At 36.8% G+C, this 25,452-nt stretch overlaps 3 protein-coding genes across 3 annotated transcripts in view; all 3 read right to left on the bottom strand.

The window, feature by feature from the left end:
- Positions 1 to 19,498, bottom strand: part of LOC147524989 (uncharacterized) — a 26,090-nt gene extending 6,592 nt beyond the window's left edge. Inside the window, exons 1-15 of the mRNA XM_086577619.1 lie at positions 19,459 to 19,498; positions 19,241 to 19,376; positions 18,947 to 19,148; positions 15,764 to 15,838; positions 15,620 to 15,651; positions 15,456 to 15,471; positions 11,348 to 11,437; positions 10,590 to 10,652; positions 9,880 to 9,960; positions 9,705 to 9,755; positions 8,884 to 8,961; positions 8,665 to 8,799; positions 8,299 to 8,406; positions 7,469 to 7,534; positions 7,085 to 7,117 (exon numbers count right to left, since the gene is read on the bottom strand). Of these exons, the coding sequence (XP_086433745.1) occupies positions 7,085 to 7,117; positions 7,469 to 7,534; positions 8,299 to 8,406; positions 8,665 to 8,799; positions 8,884 to 8,961; positions 9,705 to 9,755; positions 9,880 to 9,960; positions 10,590 to 10,652; positions 11,348 to 11,437; positions 15,456 to 15,471; positions 15,620 to 15,651; positions 15,764 to 15,838; positions 18,947 to 19,148; positions 19,241 to 19,376; positions 19,459 to 19,498 (1,206 nt within the window). The remainder of the gene's footprint in view (positions 1 to 7,084; positions 7,118 to 7,468; positions 7,535 to 8,298; positions 8,407 to 8,664; positions 8,800 to 8,883; positions 8,962 to 9,704; positions 9,756 to 9,879; positions 9,961 to 10,589; positions 10,653 to 11,347; positions 11,438 to 15,455; positions 15,472 to 15,619; positions 15,652 to 15,763; positions 15,839 to 18,946; positions 19,149 to 19,240; positions 19,377 to 19,458) is intronic.
- Positions 19,499 to 21,155: 1,657 nt separating this feature from the next.
- On the bottom strand, positions 21,156 to 21,925 carry LOC147524990 (protein FAR1-RELATED SEQUENCE 7-like). The gene is made up of 3 exons (XM_086577632.1): positions 21,804 to 21,925; positions 21,309 to 21,700; positions 21,156 to 21,265 (listed from the first exon to the last, which is right to left on the bottom strand). The coding sequence occupies exons 1-3, from the start codon at positions 21,923 to 21,925 to the stop codon at positions 21,156 to 21,158; spliced, it is 624 nt and encodes a 207-aa protein (XP_086433758.1).
- Positions 21,926 to 22,102: 177 nt separating this feature from the next.
- On the bottom strand, positions 22,103 to 23,042 carry LOC147524991 (protein FAR1-RELATED SEQUENCE 5-like). The gene is made up of 2 exons (XM_086577641.1): positions 22,925 to 23,042; positions 22,103 to 22,869 (listed from the first exon to the last, which is right to left on the bottom strand). The coding sequence occupies exons 1-2, from the start codon at positions 23,040 to 23,042 to the stop codon at positions 22,103 to 22,105; spliced, it is 885 nt and encodes a 294-aa protein (XP_086433767.1).
- Positions 23,043 to 25,452: the final 2,410 nt, after the last annotated feature.

Here is a 25,452-nt window from a genome sequence, read left to right on the forward strand (position 1 = left end):
CATCAAAGTACCACAGTAATGAAAGCAATCTTTGAAAGATCTAGGAATGAAAGCCACAAGTATCCATGCATGTGAGAACAATTGTATGTTATCTTGGAAAGATGATGCTAAGTTAACGGAATGTCGTCGATGTAAAAGCACCCGGATACAAAGTGAAAGAAGGAAAAATGGGTAAGAAAGAAACAAAAGAGCCGAATAAAGTTTTGAGACATTTTCCCTTGATTCCAAGGCTCAAGAGGTTGTACACTATCCCATGGATAGCTTAACGAAATGACATGGCACGACCGAAGCTACACCTTCTTGGGATCATATCGACATCCCATCGACTCAATCCAATGGAAAACATGTAAAAAGAGTTGGCCCGATTTTGCTTTCGAGGAAGGCGTAATGTTTGGCTTGGAATTGCAAATCGATGGTTTCAATCCCCCCGTGGAATACAATCCACTAACTACAGTTGTTGGCTGTTTACTTGGTACCTTATAATCTCCCCCTTCTTTATGTATGAAGCCCGAGTTCCAAATGATGTGTTTTGTCGATACCGGGCGGAAGGCACCGGTCAAGATATCGGCGTTTTTCTTCACCATTGTATGAGGAGTTGGAACAGTTTGTGGAAGGAAGGGTGCCGGCTTATGACATGCATAAAAACAACATTTTACCTTGAGAGCTATGCTAGTGTGGGGTATTCATGATTTTCCCCGCTCTTGGAAATTTAGCGGGTTGCATAACACATGGTTACAAAGCATGTCCGATTTGTTCGGATAACACTCAATCGATATATCTTGAGCATGCAAAGAAGATTGTTTACACAAACTATCGCCCCTTTCTTCCGTTAGGTCACCCATTTCGGTCGGAGGCAAATACTTGGGACTTAAGATCAAGAGTTGAACATTGCTCCACAAAGGTTAAGTGGAGAAAAAGTTATGCGCCAGTGAGTCATATCAAGTATAAGCCGGGTAAAATCCCAAGGGTAGCAAAAGAAGCACATCGATGTGAATTTGGATGATAGTCTAGATGATGAAGATGTTCAAGTTCTGAGGCTTGGTATAAAAGGTCTATTTTTGGGATATGCCCTATTGGCCCACTCATAAATCCGACATGTTGTTGATGTGATGCATACCGAGAAAAATGTGCGGAACATCTACTAAATTACATCCTAGACAAGAAAGACAAGTCAAAGGATGATGGGTCTTGCGAGAAGATATGAGGAAGATCGCGAATTCATAGTGGTGAATGGATGGATCGCAATCGGACCGATCCACAGGGAAACCAATAAAACCTAAGGCTCCATTTGTCTTAACTAAAGGCGAAGTTAAACTACGCAAAATTTTGAAGGACTTGAAGCTTCCTTACGGTTTCTCATCAAATCGAGCAACATTGTCGCTTTAAATCCACGGTTTGCTCGTAATGAAATCACATGACTATCATGTTATTATGTGTTATTTGCTACTGTATTGCTTCAACATGCTTTTCCTAAACATCGCGGATCTGCGAAGAGCTATTCATCGGATAAGCTTATTCTTCAACTTGTTGTGCTCTAAAGTCTTAGTTCGCAACATATCCAAGAGGCCAAGTACATGGTTGCGAAGCATTGTGCATGCTTGAAAAATATTTTCCACCATCGTTTTTTTTATATCAAAGATCCACCTCATGGTGCATTTGGTGATGAAGCGCTACTTTGTGGAACTGTGCATCAAAGGTGGATGTTTCCATTTGAGCGGTATGTAAATTACTTTACCTTAATATCTTCTCTAGCTTTTTCTATAATTGGATTTAAAAATTGAAAGTGTATACTTAAATTTCTTGTTCTAATAGAGGCGATGAAATAGTGTAAAAATATTCCCAAAGAATAAACGATATGTTGAAGGGTCCATTGCAGAGTCGTCTATTATTTCTGAGTCAGTTAGGTATGCTATGGAGTATATGCCCAATTCGCGGGACGGAAATCATAAATCGAAGCATGTAGCCTTTCTGGATGAAGATGGCGAGTATAGTGATGAAGGGCCTTTGCTTTCGATGGTAAGATTTGTGACTCTAAGTGTTAAACAATGGATTCAAATACGTAGATGGGTCCTGTTTCGACTAGACGTCGAAAAGCTTGATGATTACTACAGGTGTGTTTTTTTTGACACATTTGGTTTCTAAACCTACTCTAGTACTCTACATGAAAATACTCATGCGTAATTGCATGAACGATTTGTAGTGAATACCGCTCCTTACAATCTCGTGGTAGAGGAAAAAGGGTTGCAAAGTCGGAAGTCGCGGATACAAACAGATTTCATTTTCCGGTTATATAACAAGGTATTGTTTAATTCATCCATTAGTTAAATAGGAAATCTGAAGTTAGTAATATTAGCTTTCTAACTATCGTCTTTTTTACGGTTATTGGCTGCAAAAAGCGACACCAAGAATGACTTATGGCGATTAGTTGAAGGACCATTACACCAAGCTAAAGCGTATAGAAAGTATCGCATCAATGGTTTTGTCTTTTCTACTAGGTCGCATGATCTAAACAGTTGTCACACAAGATAGTGGTGTTTGCATGGAGGCAATCGCCGTTTACGTCAAGTAGGAAAGACAAAAATCCAATAGATGCATCGACGAAGTGGTATGGGGTTATTGAACAAATATTAGAGCTGGACTATACAAACTTTCAACAAGTAGTCTTTTATTGCAATTGGGTGAAGGTGGAAGACAAGACCAATGGCTGCAAGCTCTGTCCAGACTCTAATTTGGTGTTGGTCAATCTTAATAAGATGAAAAGTGTTGATCAGTATTTTGATGAGCCGGTCATTCTCGCTTCCGAAGCTAGTCAAGTGTTTTATTCGAAGGACTTGAAAAATCCTAATTGGTCGGTAGTCATCCATTCACCGAGGCGATTGGCGTGTGGAGTTGACTCACTAGATGTACCAACCTTTTTTCAATCTACCCTTGAGGACCAACCTAATTTGAAGCCTTTGATGAAGTGCTTAACCTCGATTGTAATTGTTGTAGTTTCCAAACTATGATAATGTAATGAAATACTTTTGTTTGGATTGAATCGTGTATATGCTTTTATTTATTCTTCTTTCTCACCTTTCATGATTATATTTTTTCATTACCCGGACTACTAATAGACTATTTTGCAATATATGTTAGGATTTCATTTGAAATGGTATCAGTCAACCATGACCTAGTGCATCTCAACCTTACGGTTACGCCTCACATGCATCACGACCTTCTACTTGGTTTCACATCCATCTCAGCCTTCAGGCGACGTGCAAGAATCAGAAAATGTTAGGAAGTTACCTATATTGATTGATATTGATGGTGTTGTCGTTGGTGATAATGCCTCCAGATGGAATACTCGTGCTGGTAGTCTCATTCGAGCTCGTATCCCAGTTAGTTACACTGATTGGAGGCTTGTACATTCTGAATTCAAGGATAAGGTTTGGAATGCCTTAATGGTAAGGTTTACCTCTGATTTTTTTTTTTAATGCATTCTAGACATTTTGAGTTCTAGCTTCATTCACATTACTATATAACTTGTGTTTTTACAACAAGTGAATTTGAAGTTACAAATGTCGACCAAGCACTAGCTCGTTCACATGCAGAAAAAACTTTTCTACTAAGTTTAGATATGGAAAATGGGTCTTGAGAAAAGATATATTGAATAAGTTTGAGACCTTGGAAGAACAAATCGCCGCGATGCCCAAATCGGGCATTGATCCAAATCATTGGGAACAGTTTGTAATATATGAGAACACTTCGAGGTGATGGCAAGAAATGCAAAGAATGGTGAGAATATAAAATTGAATGATTCTCGACATACACTTAGGGGGGATCGATGCCAACACGTTGCATAAAATGGTAGGTGTCTTTCCATAAACTTTTTAATTTTTATCACGATATGCTAACAATTGTTTACCAATGTACATGTAGAATAAACAAAAATCGACAAGATACACGGACGGGTAGACAAATTTGGAAAGAGGACATGAACGTCGAATGGAACTGTTTTGGAGAGCTTTCGAGCCCGTTATGTGAGTTTGCATTTCACTTGAGTTCCAACTATAATTTTGTTAAGTCTTTGACATAGTATTTCTCTTTGTAAATGATGCACCTAACTAGTGTGCGGTGCTGTTAGTTCGTTACTTTGTTATTATAGACAATTTTTCTCATTTGAGTTACCTTAAGTTTGTACTAACTTGTTAGTTTTGAACTAATTTCCATGGAAAACACTATATGAATTGGTGGAGGCTGCTCAAAAAAAAGAAAAAGTGCAACTTCAAGTGGGAGAGGCAAAGGCAACTCATCTTGATTTTGATAATGACGAATTGACCGAAGTCTTAGGAGCGGACAAAAAGAGTAGGACTCGTGGAATCAGCTCTAACCTCTCTAAGAAGCAATTAAAGCGTACAAGTATTGCGAAGGTGATGTTAGCACAAGCAAGGTCTTCATCAAATTCTGAATTTAAGGGTGAAATGAGTGAGATGAAGTCCTCCATAGCTAGAGTTGAGGGTGTGTTGATGGTGAGTTTGCCTTAAATAAAAAACTTATTGTTTTCATCATATATATAATTCTTAGTTTTGTCATTCATTTTGTCAGGATATGCTTAAGCTTGTAACCAACAATGGAATGTCGAATACATAGCTTTGGAAATGTGTTAAACTGTCAGTCAGTAGGCACGACAGTTTTTTATTTATTTTCAGTATGTAAAGTTAAAACTCATATAGTAATATTTCTACTGTAATAGTAAAACCCATAGCTTTGGACATGGGTTTTAGAATTTTTAAAAGGTGATGTTTCTGGTGATTTTCTAGGATTACGGTCCCATGGCTCATCCTGACGACCACATTCTTATATCAAGGTTAGTAACTACTAACACATAATTTCTACGATCTATGTTAGTAGGTACTGACTGTAATTGCCGCCACATGTATTACTTAAACACGGGATTTTGCAAGTTGGCTACCGCCGGATATGTTTTACCTTCCATTTATAGCAATCTCATTATTTTTATTTTTTTATGTATGGGTGTGGTTGTTTTATTGGTCTTTGGCTACTCTTTAGTTTATTTAGTGCCTTACACATAACATTTTAGGCCAATGTGTTGGGTTGGAAAGTTGGAGCCTTTTAAGCAAAGCGCGACGATGCCGCTGATGAGGAGGGTCGAGAGTCGGTTGGAAAACTAACATTGGGCCATTAATTGGGCTTTACCTTCGTGGTCCACAAGAAAAGCCCACGTAACTCTTTATTAGTGTTCCTTTTTCTTGTCATCGCAGACTAGGGTTTTATTCTCTCTCAAATCTACTTTTCAAACTTTCGATTCAATGGTAAGTTTGTTCGTTATAGATCTCAATTTATTTCTAGATTTGGCTTTCTCATTTTTACTATTGTTTTTTTTAAATGCAGGAAGGAGGGATAATTTGGATGCACAAATTGAATCTTTATTGAATGTAGAGAAACAAAGTAGACTTCTTTGAGAATGTTTACGCTACTAAGAAAGTTTGTCATTGATATCATTCAACTCATTCTGAAGCACGTGCTTGGAAAACTCTTAATGAACAGATCCTCATATTGTCCAAACGAAGAGGCCAGCTTAAACAGGTACATTTTTTTTTTCGATTGATTTAATATAATATAAATCTCAAATCTAGTTCCATGTTGTTATTTGGTGTTAAACAGTCACATTCTTACTATGGTCCAAAGAAGCTATGCAATATATAGATGACACGCCTGATATTGAAGCTCGTGTAGAATTAATCAAAACGCTAAACAGTGTATCTGCTGGGAAGGTAAGCGTGAATTAATAAATTGCAAAGCTATTTTCTCTTTTAACAAGTAATTTCTCTTGGAAGGTTACTAATGAGTTGTGTTGGGCATTTTTTGTTTCTCCTCGTGTAGATTTATGTTGAACTGGGAGTGCGTGCGATTGATAAAAACTGGCGAAGATCAAGGAATCTCGGGGCCTTATTCGAGGTCAGCCGACTTGATGCAGAGAAATTGTTGTGTAAGTGATTTCCACGAGCAATAGGACCTTCAATGCTTTTCTAGTGGGTATTAGTGAAAATCAGCATTTTCGTATGTTGCTTAGTTGTTGTTCTCTTTTCATTGATTTTACTATTGATCCGAAGTGATTGTGTCTTTGTCGATTCGATGTATTGAAATGTGTTGGTTGATGTTGTGCAACTCCATGATTGGCTATGACTCCTCATATGGGTCTATTATGGACCATACAACGGTGACTATGAGTCTTACTCTTTATCCCTCCTATATATACATATAGTTCCATTGTGTATTTCCTTACTAAAAAGTTATAATGAGGCCTAAAAGGTTTCTTATTTTCTCGACTCTGGTATATGAGAAGGTTTGTTTTTCTTTCTCGACTCTTGTTCATCTTCATGTTGCACTATGACTTCATTTGGCAATTTAAGGATTGTGGATTATTGTTGTGATCTTTGATAGGGAGCTGAAGTTGTCAGGATGTACAAAACTTTGCTTGGGAGTATAGAATTGTATTTTACTTGATTTCATAAAATTGTATTTTTTATTTGGTTGCTGTATAGATGAGGTAGTTTCTTTTACCTCTTTCACTATCTTTTGAGATTTAGTCATCAAACCATAATACAAATGCTCCTGTTTTGATTAATTCCTTTCGTTCTATTTGCAAAAGCATTGGTAATTTTCTTTGTTTCTATATGAAACCAAGAGGTTCAAATTTAGGGCAAGAAAAAAATAAAAATAATTTTTTTTACAATATCAACACATTAGTAACGGTTTTAAACCGTTGCAAAGCAAAAAAAATTAAAGCATCATCAATAATTGTTACAAATCAAACTACGCAACGCTTTTTAACCGTTACTAATTGTCACTCTGCAACGGTTAATAACCGTTGGAAAATTTGGTTTGCAACGCTTTTTAACCGTTAGTAATTGTCACTTTGCAACGGTTAATAACCGTTGGAAAATTTAGTTTGCAACGGCAAAAAACCGTTGCAAATATTTCCAACACTTTACCGACGCCCTATTTGCAACGCTTAAAAAGCGTTGCGAAAATTATTCGCAACGGTTTTTTGCCGTTGCAAATAGCCTGTTATGGTGTAGTGGTATGTACAGAAAAGAGCTGTGTCTACAAAATGCTGTTCAACATAAAAAGAAATTAGTAACAATACCAACTTTTATGTTGTTTTCAACTATACAATGACTTGTCGGATTTTTTGTATGTCCAGAGTCTTTACTTTTTATTATTACACCGCTACAGCCTACAGGTAAGGAACTAAGTGAAGGGTCAGGACTCTGTAAGAGATCTCAAAGTAATGTCTATTTCTAGCATGGTTACATCAAGATTTTTGGACATTTTTGCAGTATAAATATACAAACTGGTATGAAGTGCGATAGTAAATTTCAAAGAACCGACTATTTAAGCAGACGCTTAAGTACAATTTATATCATTTAAAAGACCTGTAAAACTAGTTGTTTAAGATGCTTACCCTCATAAAAGACCTGTCTCTGTTTGGAAATGAATCAATGAAACTCTCCTTCAAGAGTAAAGACACCTGATAGTGGAAAGAAATGCAGGCGTAAGTGTGTATAGTGTCTGTTAATTCTGTCAATGGAGAAGCAAATAATCATTTTTTTCTTTTGTACAAGAACAAAGAGAGGAAAAAACACAAAGCCAAAAGTGACAAAAAAAATCTCTGCTCCTAAAACTAATCTACCACATGCGACACACCCAGTACAAAACGGAACAGCTCCCCTAAAGACAAAAATATCTGAGAGAAAGACCACAGCTCCTTAATCACCTAGGCTCCTAATGACTAGCTGCACACAACCACCAAGACCAAGCAGAAAAAAGGAACCACAACTTCAGAGGCACTTTCTCACTTGGAGAGAGAGACCCATGTACCAACGCCCCGCTAGCATGACACAAGCCATATTGGACATCTACCAAAGTACTATTACAAAAAAATGTGCTAAGACAAAGGCCACCTCAGAATGTTCTTGCTGACACAGGGCCAGCCACACAAAGAACAAAACTTAATAACGGTCATGTTTCTCTTCCAAAGATCATTAATGCTTCGAAGGAGAATGTCCTGTTGGATGAGACTATGGAATATCAAGTTTTTCACCACTCACTCATTAACTTTATGAATAGACTATGGGCAATCACACCACATGACCTGAATAATTCTCCAATAGAAAGAACGTGAACAGATGGTGGCCCAAGAAAATACAAATAAATTTTGAAGTCGAGGAAGGAATCATATTGCCCTTCAACTGAGACACATTTTCTGCTACTGGTATTGGGGGGGGTACGAACCTTGTCATCATTAGATTGCACATTAGTAATTGTATGAGACCGAAGATTTGAGCAAAGAGAATCCAGGTAAGACCTTAGAACAGCTAAGAAGCCCTTCGCAGCCTCAATCTGCACATAGAAAAAATTGGTATATAAGCGACCAAACAAATTTTCAAGTCGCTAAATGTGAGAACAAATTCGGACGCAGTTCAGATTGTTCCGTCCCGATTTCTACGTGTGTTGCACCTGTGTTTCTATCCCCAGGCCTCCTCTTCATAAAAATTAACAAATTGTGGGACCGAATAACGAGCAGCAAGCAATTGAGAGAGTTATTAGCATTTCACAGTCAATAACGTCTATGCACTTTGTATTGTGTTAAGAGCCAACCTGAACATTTGTACACTCGAAGACAGGTCGTCTTCTTCCTAAATAGCTTTCTCCAACAAGCTTTGCATGGTATGGACTCAACGACTTAAACAACTCTTTGTTCTGGGGCAATTGAGGTAAAGTGGGAGACCGCACCTGATTTTTACAAGTATAATTTTTTTTTTGTTAATTAAAATTTTATTTATTATGAAAGTTCTACTATGTGACGAAACTAAATACCTGGTTCTTGTTAGCGTCGACCAGAATGACATTTCCTATCTTCGATTGTACTTCACCAGTTTTGTTCTTTACACCAACCTACAAGGAGCTCTAAACATTTCTCATTCATATACAATAATGCTAGAAACCGAAGGCAATACAAAACAAATTTATTATAAGATTCTGAATTCAGTGATTCTATTAGGTAGTCTACACATAGGAATTCTCACTTGAAAAAAGATCTTTATTAATTTGCTTCCGGAAAACACAGTATCTACTACGTTGTCTGTATAGATCTTAGAATACCTACCATGATGCTTGCACCAATGCACCTGCTAGAATGGTTAGTGCTGATGAGTACTAAATTAACCAGTCAGACCTATTTGCACAGCAAGGAATCCACTTGCCCTTACGAATTTTGACTTCCAGCTAGTCATCTCTTAGATGTTAAAGAGGGAGTTGAAACAATTGATGATTGATGAAAGCAATACTCAAAATGTCTATATATTCTCCTCTTTCAATATCATATTCTCCTAAAGATTGTCTCTACTGAAAGTGTTAGGTGCTACATCTAAGTTTAAAACTAGATGAATTTTATATAATATCTTCAAAATTCTTTAGACGCACTTCAGAAAATTCTATAATTGTCAGTGCCAGAAAAAGACCCATCAGCATAGCTTAAAACTGTCAAGATTGGCAGTAAAGTTGCCTTGAGAGTATTGAAACACAAAAGTGTGAACTCCACAAATCCACAAGGTAAAATAAGAAACAATGCAGGATTCTGCGGGTAACATATTACATACAAGATGTTTAAGAAAAAGGAGGAAGTTAGAAAATCTTACTATATATGGGACCGGTGCATCCAAAAAATCATGCATGTCATTTGGCAAAACCTGAAAGTTCATACAAGATGCTATAGACTATCAGGATATACTGACACCTGAATCTCCACATTACAATTACAACGAATTGTTCAAGAAATTTTTTACACGAATCATAAAGAAGAAGGTACCATACTGGCATTAGAAGGCTCTGCCAGTGCCACTGGTAGGGCCAGATTAAAGAAATAACGGAGAGAACTGAAGCAGACAAGATTCCCTGAAAAAAAACAATATATCCATAAGTTTTATCTAAAAGCACCTAATATGCAAGGGCAATAGATACACTCAAAACTATATCAGCACAACCAACAATAAAATCACAAGGTTTTGGATGAATCACGCTTCAGATCAAATCTCACTCTTTTCAATGAAGTGATGGGTTTAAATTTAGAATTCAATTCATGTATAAAATTTTGACAGTGACGGCAGAACAAAACAGAGCGAGGAAAAAAGCAGGCACACATGCTAGGAGGATGTGCATGTGGTGGAGATAAAATTATTGGTTTGCTGCACTGAATTTCTAAAAATGTAGTGGCTGATAGGTACTGACACACTTCACGTACATAGATAAAGCTCATAGCACTACTGACTGCTTTTTTTAAGACGACGTCTATTGGTTAGATACATAGATGTTACTGGTGAAGGCTGGACTCAATGAGCCCCAAGTCAATCAGCCATAAAACTCAAGTCATTACAATCTTCCACCTCTGGCCAAGAAACAATTCCTACATGCTCAAGTAACAGAGTAACTCCTTATTCCACATTTGTTTACAGTGGACAGGCTTTCTACAAAACCATAAGTACATGGAGGATTCACATGAAGTCAATGTCATAACTCAACCATACCAAGTTAGAGCAGACAACGACAATTTGCTTCTCCAAAAGTGCCCCTGCTAACATTGTCAATACCTGAAACATGCAAACACAATCATAGGATGTAAACGGGCACGCTTACAGAATCAGATTTAAAAAGGTTTCTTGTTACCAATTTTCTTTTGGTCTTAACATAATTTATCATTTTCTATGGAACTGAAGAATTCAAAAGCAAAAATCACCCATTTGAAAACTTATTAGATTTGACATGAAACGCGGAAAAAGACGTGTGCAATGAACAAATGTTTCAGATAATCCAGCAAAATTAGACATTGGTCCTTAACTTCTACAGTTACTTAATTTCAAATTAACCTACTCCACGACTTTTTTCCCTTCTTCCTAAGCATACAATATGAATTTAAACAAAAAAGTTCAGTGAAAGTTTTAAAGCAAGAATAGGTACAAACGATTTCAACTTCAATCCAATTACTCTACATATAGTATCAAAAATTACATGTATACTGTATACACTTAAATTGGGAGATGCATAATCACTTGAAGATAAACCTGAAGAATTATACCATTATAAATAAGAAGCTATAACAAAGCTGATTAAAATATGTATATGGATCACCTGATCCGAGGAGTGAACACCACAAGAATTACCCTCAATAATGACATCATACAGACATACTTTCTAGTTTTCATAAGAAGGCTGACAATTATAACTATTTCCCTAGGATCAGATGATAGGGCATGGTTTTGTCAATCGAGATAGAGCAGATAATTACATGTTCAAGGCGCAACAAGCCACATAAGCATGCAACTGTCCACACAGATAGAGCAGTTGCCTCCTCCTCTGCTAATACTGCATTGCGTGCCTGATAATATCATAGAGAAGTGAAATCAGAAATACATACATAAATGTACATACAATGCCCCCTCCCACACCCCACAAGATGAATCGAAGGCTGAATTATTTTTAAGTATGATACTCCATGGAAATCATCACCCCAAAAATCAGTTCCTTTGCACATTTTTTGACATTGCCGAGGAAAGATGGATGCAATATCTGCTTTCTTGGACCGTTAAAAAATTCGTAAGTTGAGAACAATTTCAAAAAGAGGTTAGCTATTTGTAAATGAGTGATATTATATAGACATGATCTCCATGGTGGTGAAATCAAGAAATTATCCGTTAAATCACCTTGTTAGGGGCATTGTATGAAGTCTTTGCATAAAAAAGTTTGTAAAACGTAACCTACTCCATAAACATATAATACAATAAATGAAAACCAACGGCATTTACATACACGGTTTGGACATATGACTCTTGTGGAGTAGGTTCCACTAATTTTACTTCTCTTGTATAGGATCATTCCTGAAAAACATTTATCATCTATTGTGCTTTCCCTGATCTCCAATTAATATGTTTTTTCACTGAAAATATGCCAATAGTAGATATTGTTGGTTTAAAGATGAGATATGTGAGAAAATGTGGAACCTTAAAGTCTGAATAACAAAACTTTATTTATTTGAGATGAAAGTCTAAGAGAAGGAAACTGATTCATACGAGACTCTCATCTCAAATAAATAAAGTTTTGTTATTCAGACTTTAAGGTTCCACATTTTCTCACATATCTCATCTTTAAACCAACATTGTGGTATCAGAGCTGCTACTGCGAGAACAAATCTAACAGTTTCAAACCGAGCAACCAGAGAGTAAGTGTCGAAGAAATCTACTCCGTATTGTTGCACATACCCTTTAGCCACGAGCCTTGCTTTGAATTTTTGCACTGTCCCATCAGCATTGTACTTAACTTTGTAGACCCATTTCACCCCAATTGCATTTTTTTTGGTGGCGGATCCACAAGAGCCCATGTCTTATTTTTTTTTCAATGGCTGCCATTTCGTCTTGCATAGACTGCTCCCACTCTTCTATTCCTTCCGCTTCTTCATAGCGCGTGGGTTCTGCAGCTATAAGAGCAAAAGTTGTATCATAAATATCCTTGATGCATTTAAACTTACGCGGAGGTGTGTCAGTATCAAGTGTAGGATCATATAGATTGCTGTCTTTTCTACTTGAATTCCTTGAACTCGAGTTAGTTGACAGAGATGAACTTGAAGAAGGAGGACTCATATGCACAGGAGAAGAATGCTGAGGTGAATTCAAAGGAGAAACTCGAAGAGGTGTACTGGAACCACTCGTCTCCTTTAAGCCCGATCCGGCTCGACTTGGCCCCTCAACAAATGGAACATTCGGTTTGTCCTTTGCTTCCCAATCGAAACTTTTCTCATCAAATATAACATCTCGGCCGAATAATAAGTTTCTTAGATTCGGGATTATAAAGTCTATAGCCCTTCGTATTAGCACAATACCCCACAAAAATGCACTTCTCACTTTTCTTGTCAAGTTTGTTACGAGAACTTGAATCAATCAAAGAATAAGCTATACATCCGAAAACTTTTAAATAACTCACATTTGGTTTACGATCCCACCATGCTTCATAAGGAGTCATGTCGCGCACTGCCTTTGTCGGAGAAATATTCAATAGAAACACGGAGGAGGGACACCGCGCCAAAAAAAAATATTAGGCATTTGTTTTTAGTTAACATACTTCGAGCCATCTCTACCACAGTCCTATTCTTCCTTTCCGCGACCCCATTCTGTTATGGAGTTCTCCGTACTGTGAGTTGTCGTCGTATACCATGTTGCTTGCAGAAATTCTCAAACTCATCGGATAGAAATTCTCCTCCTCTGTCGGTTCTAAGAGCTTTGATCGCGTGGCCACTTTCTTTCTCCACCAAAGCTTTAAACTCCTTAAACTTGTCAAATGCTTGACTTATAAGAAAGAAAATACACCCAGCTCATACGAGTAAAATCATCCGTAAAAGAGCAAAAAAATATCGACTTTTTTGAGGGAATGAGTGCGTGTCGGACCACAAATATCTGCATGGAGTAGTTCTAACGGCATGTTTGCTCGCCAAGCTTTACCTCTCGGAAATGGAAGGCGGTCTTTGTTTCCCGTATATACAACCTTCACATACATCGTCAACACAAGTAATAGATGGCAAACCAAACACGAACTTCTTCTGACTTAATAATTTCAGCCCATTAAAATGGAGGTGTCCATACCGTAAGTGCCACAATCTGGAATCATCATTAGCATGAGCAACAAGTGCAAAATCATCAATACAAGATAGCTCAAGAGGAAACATCTTGTTCTTCGTCATGGGGATCGTAAGCATAGGTTTTTCAGACTGCTTCTTTCTGATTTCACATGTATCATCATGAAATAAGACTGAAAAACCTCTTTGAATTAATTGACCAACACTTAGCAAGTTATTAGCTAAACCAGGTATATAATAAACATCGTGAATAAGTCTATCAATACCTGACTTAGTATTAACTTCTATACTCCCCTTACCTTCAATTTGAACTTGTTTATCATCACCAAGGCGGACCTGCAACTTCACAGATTCATCTATGCTTCTGAAAAAGGTCTTTTCACCTGTCATGTGATTGCTACAGCCACTATCCAAAAACCACACATCGTTCTTACTATCTTTCGGAAGTAGATAAGTAAGAAATAGGTTACCTTCTTGTTTTTCTTCAGTGAAATTGGCTTCTTGTTGTCTAGCCTTTGCAAAGCAATACGGTTCTGTGTGTCCGACCTTGTTGCAAAATTGCACTGCTTTTCCCTATAGTCCTTATAGTTCTGCCTATAGCCGCCTCTATCACCATTTTCTGACCTTCCACGACCAAAATTAGACCTGCCTCGGCCTCTTCCACGACCACGATACCCACTATTTCCTCTTCCACGGCTTGAATACTTATGTCCAGAACCAACTTCCCCATTCTTATCTTTATTACTAATCTCTACTTTGGACTGAAATGCCTGCTCAGTATTCTTTTCTGCCGACCTATTCATCCGTTCTTCATGTGCTAAAAGGGAACCCATCAATTCATTAAGGGTGTACACCGACAAATCCTTAGACTCTTCAATAGCTGTGACTACATGATCAAACTTGGAAGGCAGGCTTCTTAGCACCTTCTCTACAACTTTCTAGTCAACAATTTTCTCACCAAAAGTTTTCATTTGATTCACAATCACTGAAAGTCTACAAAGAAAATCTTGTACCGACTCACTAGCTTTCATTAGAAGTGTTTGAATTTCTCTGAAGAGTCTGCAGTTTTATAGTGGTTACCTTTGTCGTCACCATGAAATTCTGCTCCAGAATTTTCCAAGCTTCTTTTCGATTTGGTTGCACTTGCTAGTCGAGGGAAAATGGAATCCGACCACGACCTGTTTGTAATACAAGTAAAGCCTTCAGATCCTTCTTTGCGAAGCTCCTTCAGTCGAGTTGTTTCCTTAGATCTACGTAACCACACTCAACAAGATCCCAAAGGTCTTGTGAAATAAAAAGTCCTCATCTTTATACTCCAAAACTCATAATTTTCACCTTTAAAAATGGGCACAAGGGATTGGGAGAGGTTTAGGGTAGTCGAATTAGACGATGTCATGAATTACCCAAAAACAAATAAAGAAATACCTCTCTGTGAAGATTTTGCTACAGCAATTCAATTCTCCACAAAACACTAGAAAACGCCCAATTGAAAGAACCTGTGATGAGCTTATCAAAATCTTTTTAATAACATCATATCTCTGTGCGTTGTTGGTATTATGAAATAAAAATATTACTTTTAGCTCCAAAATATTTTGAGCATAATATTACTTTTCATACCCAATGCTCTACCACAGATTCACAAGTCACAACCAACACATGCACCTCTGTTCATTGGGAAAATATCAGAACTTAGGGGTGAATCCATTTGTCTTACAACTGACTAAATTGTTATTTTTGGCATTGGTACACTCATTTAAATATAGGAATTTACCTCTACAAACTCCGGACTGCGCAGGATTTCAAATCAATGGTTAATCCCGCAACATGTAGCCTTTGTTTCACTAGGTCCGTGGAATTCCAAAGGATGCGGGTGCTCCAGAGGACAGAATGCAAGTGTTGTTCCTCCGGTAGGACAACATAAACGATAATACTCACATATAATTTGCAAGGATCCATGATTGTTTGCCCTGAAAACACAAAATTGCATTAGAATTAAATGGCTTAAATATGGCTTCAGAGCACCGGGTGTTCCACACGAAAGCATGTCAATTAATGACAAAGTACAATAGAGCATCAAACCTTAGCCCATTCAAGAATGTTGTGATCATTGTCAAATGCACATCTCGTCTCTTCATATACAAGAATGAAGCGGTCCTACAAACAGCTAAAGTGAGCGGAGATATAAATTACTTTGGAATGAATCGGACTTCTATAAGTTCTATATTAAATGAACTCTTGATCCGACGAAGAGTCTATTGGTTTTCACACTCAATTTTTAACTATTCTAGGACGGTCGGAAAATATCAAGTAGAAGTGTTTCTCATCCAATGCCTTTATAAAATTTCACGAGAGATGGTTAACTCAAGATCTGTTAAGTACCTAAGCAATTATGTGAAATAAAAAATAACAAAAGAAATTGTGTGAGAGTTTCTTGTTGAGAGTCAGACGCCCAGGAATTCTGCCGGACCATAGCCTTCTCTCTCATCTCATTCTCGAAGGTTATCTCAAACATATTGGCAAAATTTGACCGAGGCAATGGGATGTTGCACCTTGTATGCCATGACCGTATTTGGAATAAATGCCCGCCAAAATATAATCGAAAGAGATGAAGAAAGCTCATAGTTTATAGTAATCACCTGAAACAAGTAGATGAGTTGCACAAAACTATCATGAGTCACCTCAGCGGTTGTTGTATAAAACCCACCAGAAACTTTTCAAGCTCGCTTGCCTTCCCTTTACAACTGGGATTGCTAGATACTCCTCATATATCCTTCTATAGAGCTCCAATATTTCACTTAACCCGATAAATATTATCACAAAGGAAAATAGAATGACCACGATCCAAAAATATAGAATATCTTCCGGTTTGTCGGATAAGAGATAACAAAGATCTGCACTAGAGTCTAAGACACATAGCCGCAACTACTACAAAAGCTAATCCCGAATATGCCATCATCCGGAATCCAATACTTCATAGAGTTGCCAATGTATAAAAATCCAAACTACTGCAATAGATCAACGAAATCAAGGGTAGAGCTAGTGGTCGTGACCAAAGTTTGAAAGATCTGGAAGAAACCGGGCATTTAACAAAGCCAAAGACGACTGAGCATAACTTGCCGGGATTAAAACAAATACAATTACCGATCAAAAAAAAAGAGATGAAAGGAGAGAGTCAACAATCCAAATGCATAGATCAAACGAAAACCAACTGGAATGATTTTTATTTACCAAAGGATCTAAAGGTAATATGCTTATACTGGAGGACAGGAACGAGGCCGAGGAGGAGGTGGGGGAGTGGACTATGCTAAGTATTACAAACTTTTGGTAATCTAATATCATGAAAGTGGCATCTTGATAAATACTCAAAGTATCCCTCGCTTTAAAGCTCTATTGACTAAAAAGTGATCAATTGTTTTACATCCTTTGAAATAGAGAAAGTGAATTCTAAAGGAAAAATATCTGCCCACATTCAAGGTTATCCTCAATTTCAAATTCCACATAAAGGCACGAATTATTATTGCGATATTCACTTACGCCTTTTCTTTAGGCACCCAATATGAGATTTGGCGGACCTTCTTTCCCAAAGCACGAACACATTTGGACTCCAATATTTAAGGAAAGCATCGATTGCAGCTAGAGTATCAAGAGGTGCAAACTGCCATTTAAACAAAATGATCATAAAAAGTAAAAGACAAAAAGTCAAGAAAGATTAGTTTTCGATTAAGTTCGCTATGAAGGCTTCCGAAAATTTACGGAAGTATTGAATATAGAGAAGAAAAATTCAATCAATGAAACATCAAAATACCTAACTGTAATAGATATAAGACTTCCTAAGGACTCTGAGAGAAACTAGTTACACTTGTTGAGCACTAATAAACTACTAGTAGGCCTTAAATACTACTACCATATCTTTATACTACGAGGAAGCTACAAACCACTAAAGCAGCTATCCTCTTCAAATAAGAGATCCCCTGTTAAATTTCGAGATTTCCTCATTCCTTGGAAAACAGGTATCTTGGTCTAGTTAAAGCCGTGGGTAACGGTAACCTCTAATCAAGGGGTCCAATCAAAGAAAAATCTAGTTAAAAGTGTTTTTTTACTGTTCGGGGAGGACAGAGAGAGAAGAACACCCGTCGGACACCAAAGAGCTACATCAAAATCTACCAATAGAAACTAAGCTTATTCCAAAAAGAATAAGATATTCCGATTAAAAATATGCGTAATAAATAAATGGAATTAGAAAAAATTATCCGAACAAACTGCACTTATCTCTCGTGAGTCTAATCGCATAAGGTTTCCCATATAAATCATTAACTTCGTCAAGAAGATCCCAAACATCACCACCTAAAACTACTTCTTTGTACATGGATTTTGTTTCACCAAATCTCCAACAGTTTGTGTTCTGACTGATTATATATATATATATATATATATATATATATATATATATATATATATTATATATATATATATATATATATATATATATATATATTTAATTCTGAGAGACAAAAGATTAATTCTATATTCTGAGATCAATTAATAGCTCGCCAAGGTGTTATGAACTTATGGCAAAGGCATGATAATTGCAAAGCATTTGATAAATTAAATCTGCCATAGCAATGTCTATTTTTGTTACAATAAGTCCCACAACCAGCAGAGGACATGAGTTCTAAGCTCCTTATTCATAACTGGAAGCTTGATAAAATGCCATGTGCAAAACCGTTCCCTAAGTCGATACATCAGATAAGAGATGACCATAACCAAGTTCAATACGATGAAGACTCTACGTATTTAAATTAAAGTTGTGTGATTCACTCTGCAAAAGGTAACGAAGTTTGGCATGTTAGGAGTTTGGTTTGGGGAAAACAAATGTGCTTGGAATTTTACTAACTGGACCCCGCCGACCACTTAAAATTTTATTTGTATTATACTTTCTTCACATTTTTAGGTGAGTAAATTTCATCCATGAAGGAAGCATAGAACACTTTGCATAAGGATGGCGAATCGGGTTAAAACTCTTCCAAATAGAGTATACAGGCCAAATAGCGATTATGAAACATATTTTCAAACAAGTATATTAATACTAGCTAATAATCGCTAGTTGTTATAATAGCTTCTTATCCGAAAAGGATGAAAAATAAAATAGAATTTTACAATTACAAATTGCATATGATTTGAAAAAAAAAAAAAAAAAAAAATTAGGAGTTGACATATAAAAGCATTTTCTGAATTATTTAACAATAATATGCAAATAATTACCTTTCCACAGTCTACAAAATCAATTAGTTCTTCGTCCATAGTCTCTTTAGCAGAAATTTGCAAGATTTTCTCTCTTTCTCTTTGAGTTGGCCGTTGAAGATGAAATACTCTATCCATCCGACCAGTCCTTTGTAGGGCCCGATCTATTTGCTTCAGATTTCTGGTTGTAGCCATCAAAACAACTCCATCTTGCTTTTCAAACCTGTACAAAAATAACATTGCACTTGAGGGAAAGAACCAAGCCGGATGAAGAAGGGTTAAATATCTACACATAACTAAGACTTAAAACAAAACATTCCAATGAAGCCACCACCTCCAATGAAGCCACCACCACCACCACCGCCAACAATAACCTGAAATACAGTGAAGAAGAAGGTGACAAGAGAAAAGGAAGAAGAAACACCACCGGATGAGTCGCCAGAAAGAGCGGCTTGAACAAGTTTCCTCTCAGAACTCAAAAGTTGATGAAGCCGATGCTTCTAAATCTCTGAATCTTGCTTTCCACTCCATACTTTTCCCGGAACTCTTGCGGACAAAAGTGAACACTCCCATTCTTTCTTCTTCTAAAAAACAGAATTGTTATTATGACATGATGGTGAAATTCTCAAACCTCTTTTGTCTCAAATCTCAAGAGTTTACAAACAAATTTAGTGTGCAATAAGATAACTACTACTACACTTAAATTTCTGAGCAGGCCAAGTTCATCAATAAAACAAGTGTTTCTTATCTAACATGCTTTTGCTAGCCAACAGAAAGGGGTTAGGGCATTGCCAAGACATCAGTCTAGTAGCAATGACCAAGAACTGGGACAATGTCTTTCTTCACAATTGAGTACTTCTTCACTTCTATAGTCGGGTAGGACCGATGATTCACTTTCTTACGTCCCACTAACTCAATACAAGGCATATTAGCTGGGCGCCAACTTTGACAAACAACTCGATCAACTTACGGTCATGAGGCTCAAAGCAGCTAATATCCACTACCGATCACCGCAAAACCTTCCCAACAAAGATCTAATCTCACTAATTGACCACCCCCGCAAAAACTAATACAACACAGTTAATGCCTTCTCGAAGTTTACATTCGTTTTAGTAAAATATGGTCGATTGGTGGGAAAATATATCCTATAAGATAAATGTAATTACCTGAGAAGGTGGAGGAGTTGTTGGAACCTTAGAAGAAGAAGTTGTTTGAAAAGAATTCAAGCAATAAATTCAATAATTAAATACTAAGATTTTGAAAATACTAATATTAAATAAGTATATACATAGTTCAGGATATTGTAACCTTCCAAATATAACTACTCAATATGTAGTACCTACTTTGTGATTGAGGTTTAGGCCATGTACACGTAGTCTTCATATGCCTTGTTTCATTGCAATTTCCACACTTGCTGATTCGAGATCTTCCTTTATTTTTATCAGAATTCTCCATAGCAACAAAACCACACACACCTATATTAGAACAAAAATTGAGAATCATATTGAGCTTTGGAAACGAAAATTGAGCAAATGGCAGTACCTACCACTCGTATAATGTATCTCCTCTTCTTCGCTCAAATCGGCTGATCGAGCACATTTTCTCACACGTTTTGAGTTTGTACTTGGCCCTATTACACACACATAGTATTGTAGTTATTAAAAAAATAGAAGTACTAACAACGCAACATGTTTAAAAATTATAGTTCTTCAATAATATAGATACTTGTATTGAAAAAACTAAAGCGGTGAACATAACTAGTTACCCCCAATTTCTCGATGTAATTCTGGGCACGTGGGTTTTGTATGCCCAACAACACCACATTCGCCACAACTTTTCTTCCTTGTCTCATTGTGTCCTTTAAGTCTTTTTAGTCGACCCTTAGGTGCTACCTGGGGTGGATCACGTATCAGTTCTAAGTGGGCCGCATCTCCGTGAGTATCTGATGGCTCCTCAACGGGAACTTGAGGATTTTCTTCAGCAGTTGATGGGATCTCTTTTGACATAAGATAAGAATGTAGAAAATCTTTGAACTCTTCACTAGCTTCTTTAGTTTTGGAGGCCTTCAAACAAATATTCTTGCAAATCCCCATAAGCTCACTATAACAAATAGCAGAAGTTGCTTCATTATGAACATTAAGCGGAAATGCCGAGGGAATGACCGTTTTCACATGTCGCATCCACCTCAATAAAATGCAACTAGAGGGTATTTCAGTGACGTCTTCATTTTTTAAGACGAAAATGATGTGTCGGCATGGAAAACCAAATGACTCAAATAGACCACAAGAACACTTTGCTTTTTTATCAACAACAGTGTATTCCACAATAGACTTGCAGTGCCTATACAAATGACGATGCAAAGTGTAGTAACGAATATTGTCACCTTGATGACCCTTCATTGAATCAACAATGTACAATGCCTCTTGCTGCAATTGCATCTTAAACACATTAAAAGCCGCCCGTGTATAGATGGAGTTCGCCTGATTTTCATACTCAGTCAGGTGGGTCACAATTACCGACTTGGCTATCAGAGTAATAACTTCTTCTTCGTGCTCACGATGCCGGATCTTCTCAAGTACTAGCTCCATTTTTCCATAGAGCTCAACCATTTTTAAACCAGGCTTTACATGAAGCCGTATAACAGAGTTCATGCTTTCACAACGTTGGTTGGTTCTACAACCACCAAAGAATGCGACTCGAAGATATGCCTCGCCCACCTCATCCCTCTTTTTGTATATCTTCTTCACCCACTCGTGGTCATGGACTGGTGTGCTTCTAACAAATGTTCCCACATTTGGTCAAACTCTTCTTCGAACATTTCATAAACATGAGTGAACAAAAGTCCCTTTGAAACCCGAGACACGGACATTGTCAATACAATTTTTCAGAGCGTGCCAAGCACATAAAGCGATGTCTAGCACTAGGTAAGGTAGCTTTAATAGCCTTGCGAATTGCATGATCACCATCTGTTATGACCGACTTAGGTGCCTTACCGCCCATCGTTTGTAAGAAAACGCTCTAAGCTTCAAATGTAAAACGCTCGACTCACTAGTCATAGCGCAAAACCAAATACAATAGTTTGTCTATGATTGTTCACTCCGGCAAATACGCAATTGGCATTTTGTATTGATTTGTCCGGTATGTTGAATCAAACAATAACACATCACAAAAACAAATTTAATCTGCACGAGACGTCGAATCTGCCCAGAACAATCTGACCAATTGGCTAAGTTCATTCAACTCGTATGAGTAGTAAAATTCTGGATCAATCTTCGACTTGTTTTTCATGCAGGAAACAAGTGTGCTAGCATCTCCATTCATATAATAAATTTTTCTCATCCTGGTCATATAATTATACAAATCCTTTCTTATGTAACCAACTTTACAAAACTGGCCAGCCCTATAAACAAGGAAATCCATCACTTGACATTGTCTAATGCCCACATCAATTAGACTCTTTGCCAAAGCCGCATCTTCACTGCCCATCTTTCTATGTGAGCGACCAAATATCGAACTAGGATAAGGCACAAGTGGATGAGTGTGTTCAGCAACAAACTTATTAACAACCCACATATTGCATTTAATATCAAAAATCACTTCAAAAATCGCAAGACACTTGCATCTAGACAACTCACGTTGTTTCCTTTTGTGTTCCATATTCAAATATTTCACCTCTCTCTCACCTTGGCACGAGCACACAAAATTTCTTTTAACTGGGATATCTTTATGAAATCGATAAACACCCTTGCGTACACTAAACCCAACAACCTTGGCATACTCGTTGTAGAACTCAAATGCCTCGTTGCTGGTTTTAAAATACATTGAAAACATGATTGTATTTTCATCTAGATCTTCCCCTCCCAACTTACCACTGAATAGATCGAAATCATTCTCATTAGTTTGTTCACTTCTTGCATCTGCTTCATTTGACTGTCCTTCAAAACCTTCAATTTCACTAACACTATGGTCATCTGATTCATCTTCGTCTTCCAAACTCACGTTGGTTGAACTTTCCACTATTTATTTCGGTGTCTGAAGAATCACTTTCCTCATACGGACATGCGTCATTACACATATTTGTAGCCCAATCTCTGTCTTCATTAGAGATATCCACCATCACTTGATCACTATAATATGGTAATAATATAAATATGCATTCATTACTTCTTGCACTATAAGTGCAAAATAAAATAAACAACAAATAAAGAGTATACACGTGAAGCAACATTAATTTGAAGTTAAAATTTCATTTTAAAATAAAAAAATAAAACAGACAATAGCATTTTAGGTTCACAAATAAATAATTAAAAGATTCACCTTTGTGTCATGAAGGGACAAAAGGTGAAGGTGAGTAATGCGTAACGATAATTTAAGCAACGGAAACAAGTAAAAAGAAACTAGCAGTAAAATTAAACTCTCCTTATTATGTGACATAAGAAGATAAGCAAGTTCAATATGTGATTAAACTCCCCCTATGGAGCTCAATATTTACATGTCTTGAATCCTAGAATTGAAAATATGATCAATTTCAATTTTCAAGGAGTAGAATACCTTCATAATTGGTAATCCGGCCAGGCCAGGAATCTACTTATAATTTATAAACTATCACTACTTCTCTCGTTATTACGTTGTATAGTACTATAGTTCTTTCAAGATGTCATTCCAGAACTATAAAAGAGGTAATACTATTCCAACATCATTTTTTTTTACATTTATGCTAGAAAAAGTGACAATTTAGTTTCTCTGGTCTCAAGGATTGTTTATGCTCTTGCATGTGTCATACTGTCATGTGTGCCACTAAAATTATAGGATCGACTAACAATGCCAGCAGTGATATCAGGATGAAAGTAAATCAGTTTAATTAACTGGTACACTTTTAACTGTTTAACTGGTCCACCCTCCCCCTCCTGTGTATGCCTATGCCGAATCACATTTCTAACTAATAATTCTTTTTTCTCACCACTTGCTCATTTATTTCCTCGCATTTTTGGCCATGAAGCATCGGGGGTTCATTATCTCTCAACTCTTTTCACTTGATCACATTATTCTGTACACACTTTAGCACAATCACATAAATATTGTAGATTATAATCTGTACCTACTTTAACTCAATTTTGCAATCCGCCATTTGTCTATCGCACATCTCAAGAGTTTACAAACAAATTTAGTGCAATAAGATAACTACTACTACACTTAAATTTATGAACAGGCCAAGTTCATCAATAAAATAAGTGTTTCTTATCTAACATGCTTTTGTCGCCAATGAGCGAGGGTTAGGGCATTGCCAAGACATCAGTCTAGTAGCGATCATCTTTGTTAGCCTTAGTAGATAGTACTATCGCCTAGCACATTTAATTGCGGATTCGATGGCATCAGTGCATTTATATAGAGGAAGCCATGATATATGTGTGAAAGTCATAAACAAGCAAGAAAAGCAAACCATTGAACCAAAATATACATGTAAAAATTGTGTTTGCCATTGAAGATCAAGCACCACCATATGTAAATAATGAGATATTTTGAAACTAGATATTAATTCACTAATCAATCCATAGAAAAATTTCTTAAACTAAGCCTAAATTACTAAATACTCATATCCAAACCTGAAGATCTTGAAGGAGTATTTGAGAGATGCCCAATCCGAGTTTGAAATGCAGAAGATTTCTCTTAGAAGATAGTGAAAAAGGGAAATAATGGAGATGAACTTCGGTTTAGTGGAGATGAACCCGAAAAAAGAGTATGAGAGTTTGGCCAACTGTTTTCCTTTTTATTCGAACCAGCCCGAAGTAAATAGCGATGTATTTATTTGACTTTCCAATTTCCACGATGGTTATTAGGTTGGATTAGTTTTTGGGTAAATTTGGTATTTCATATATATTTTTTTTTCCAAACCAGTTTATCTGGTTAACAAGTCTATACTGGATCATGGATTTCCCAACAAAAATTAGATGTGGGGCTGAGATTAGTGCACATTGGAATGCATTGGAATGCCTGTGCATGGAAGCAAACCTCAAAACAAATAAGGATAAAAAAAAAGCAAAAAAACAAAAAACAAAAAGACTATATCAAGGCACGTGAGTTTCCCTAGCCACGTCATTGTGTTTGCCATTCGGTTCATAATGTGTGTTGCCGTAGAAAAACTGAAAAAAAAAAAGGTGGACATACAAGTAAACACGTGAGTATGCAAATTCATATGTTATTCATATTCTCCAATCTTGACGATGTAGAAATATATTTTATCTAATGTTGTATGGAATTAAGTGTAATAAAGCGGTTATTTGGTGAAGGGTGCAATATGTGACGCTATAGAGTGGAGTAGTTGAAGACTATTCAGAGATTTTAAAGGTTATGAGGGATCCATTTTGCCATGGAAGTTTGGGAATCATGAATCCACAAATTCTGTAGGGTGAAAATGGCGGCTTAGACCAGCAAATTATTTTATAATCACATTAAGTTTAATACTAATTTTCTCTTAACTACCCATAATAGCTAACATACATGATACATGAAATTTTCGAGTTTGAAGA

The sequence above is a fragment of the Coptis chinensis genome, chromosome 1 (assembly GCF_015680905.1).
Source record: "Coptis chinensis isolate HL-2020 chromosome 1, ASM1568090v1, whole genome shotgun sequence".
NCBI lineage: Eukaryota > Viridiplantae > Streptophyta > Magnoliopsida > Ranunculales > Ranunculaceae > Coptis > Coptis chinensis.

What these genes read in the sequence shown, in the direction of transcription:
- LOC147524990 (XM_086577632.1), bottom strand. Translation starts at nt 21,925, where the DNA reads ATGGGCGGTAAGGCACCTAAGTCGGTCATAACAGATGGTGATCATGCA. An exon ending in TTGGCACGCTCTGAAAAATT is followed by an intron (nt 21,701 to 21,803) that starts GTATTGACAATG and finishes AACATTTGTTAG; the next exon opens with AAGCACACCAGTCCATGACC. An exon ending in TTCAATGAAGGGTCATCAAG is followed by an intron (nt 21,266 to 21,308) that starts GTGACAATATTC and finishes TCATTTGTATAG; the next exon opens with GCACTGCAAGTCTATTGTGG.
- LOC147524991 (XM_086577641.1), bottom strand. Translation starts at nt 23,042, where the DNA reads ATGGTGGATATCTCTAATGAAGACAGAGATTGGGCTACAAATATGTGT. An exon ending in TAGTGGAAAGTTCAACCAAC is followed by an intron (nt 22,870 to 22,924) that starts GTGAGTTTGGAA and finishes GTGAAATTGAAG; the next exon opens with GTTTTGAAGGACAGTCAAAT.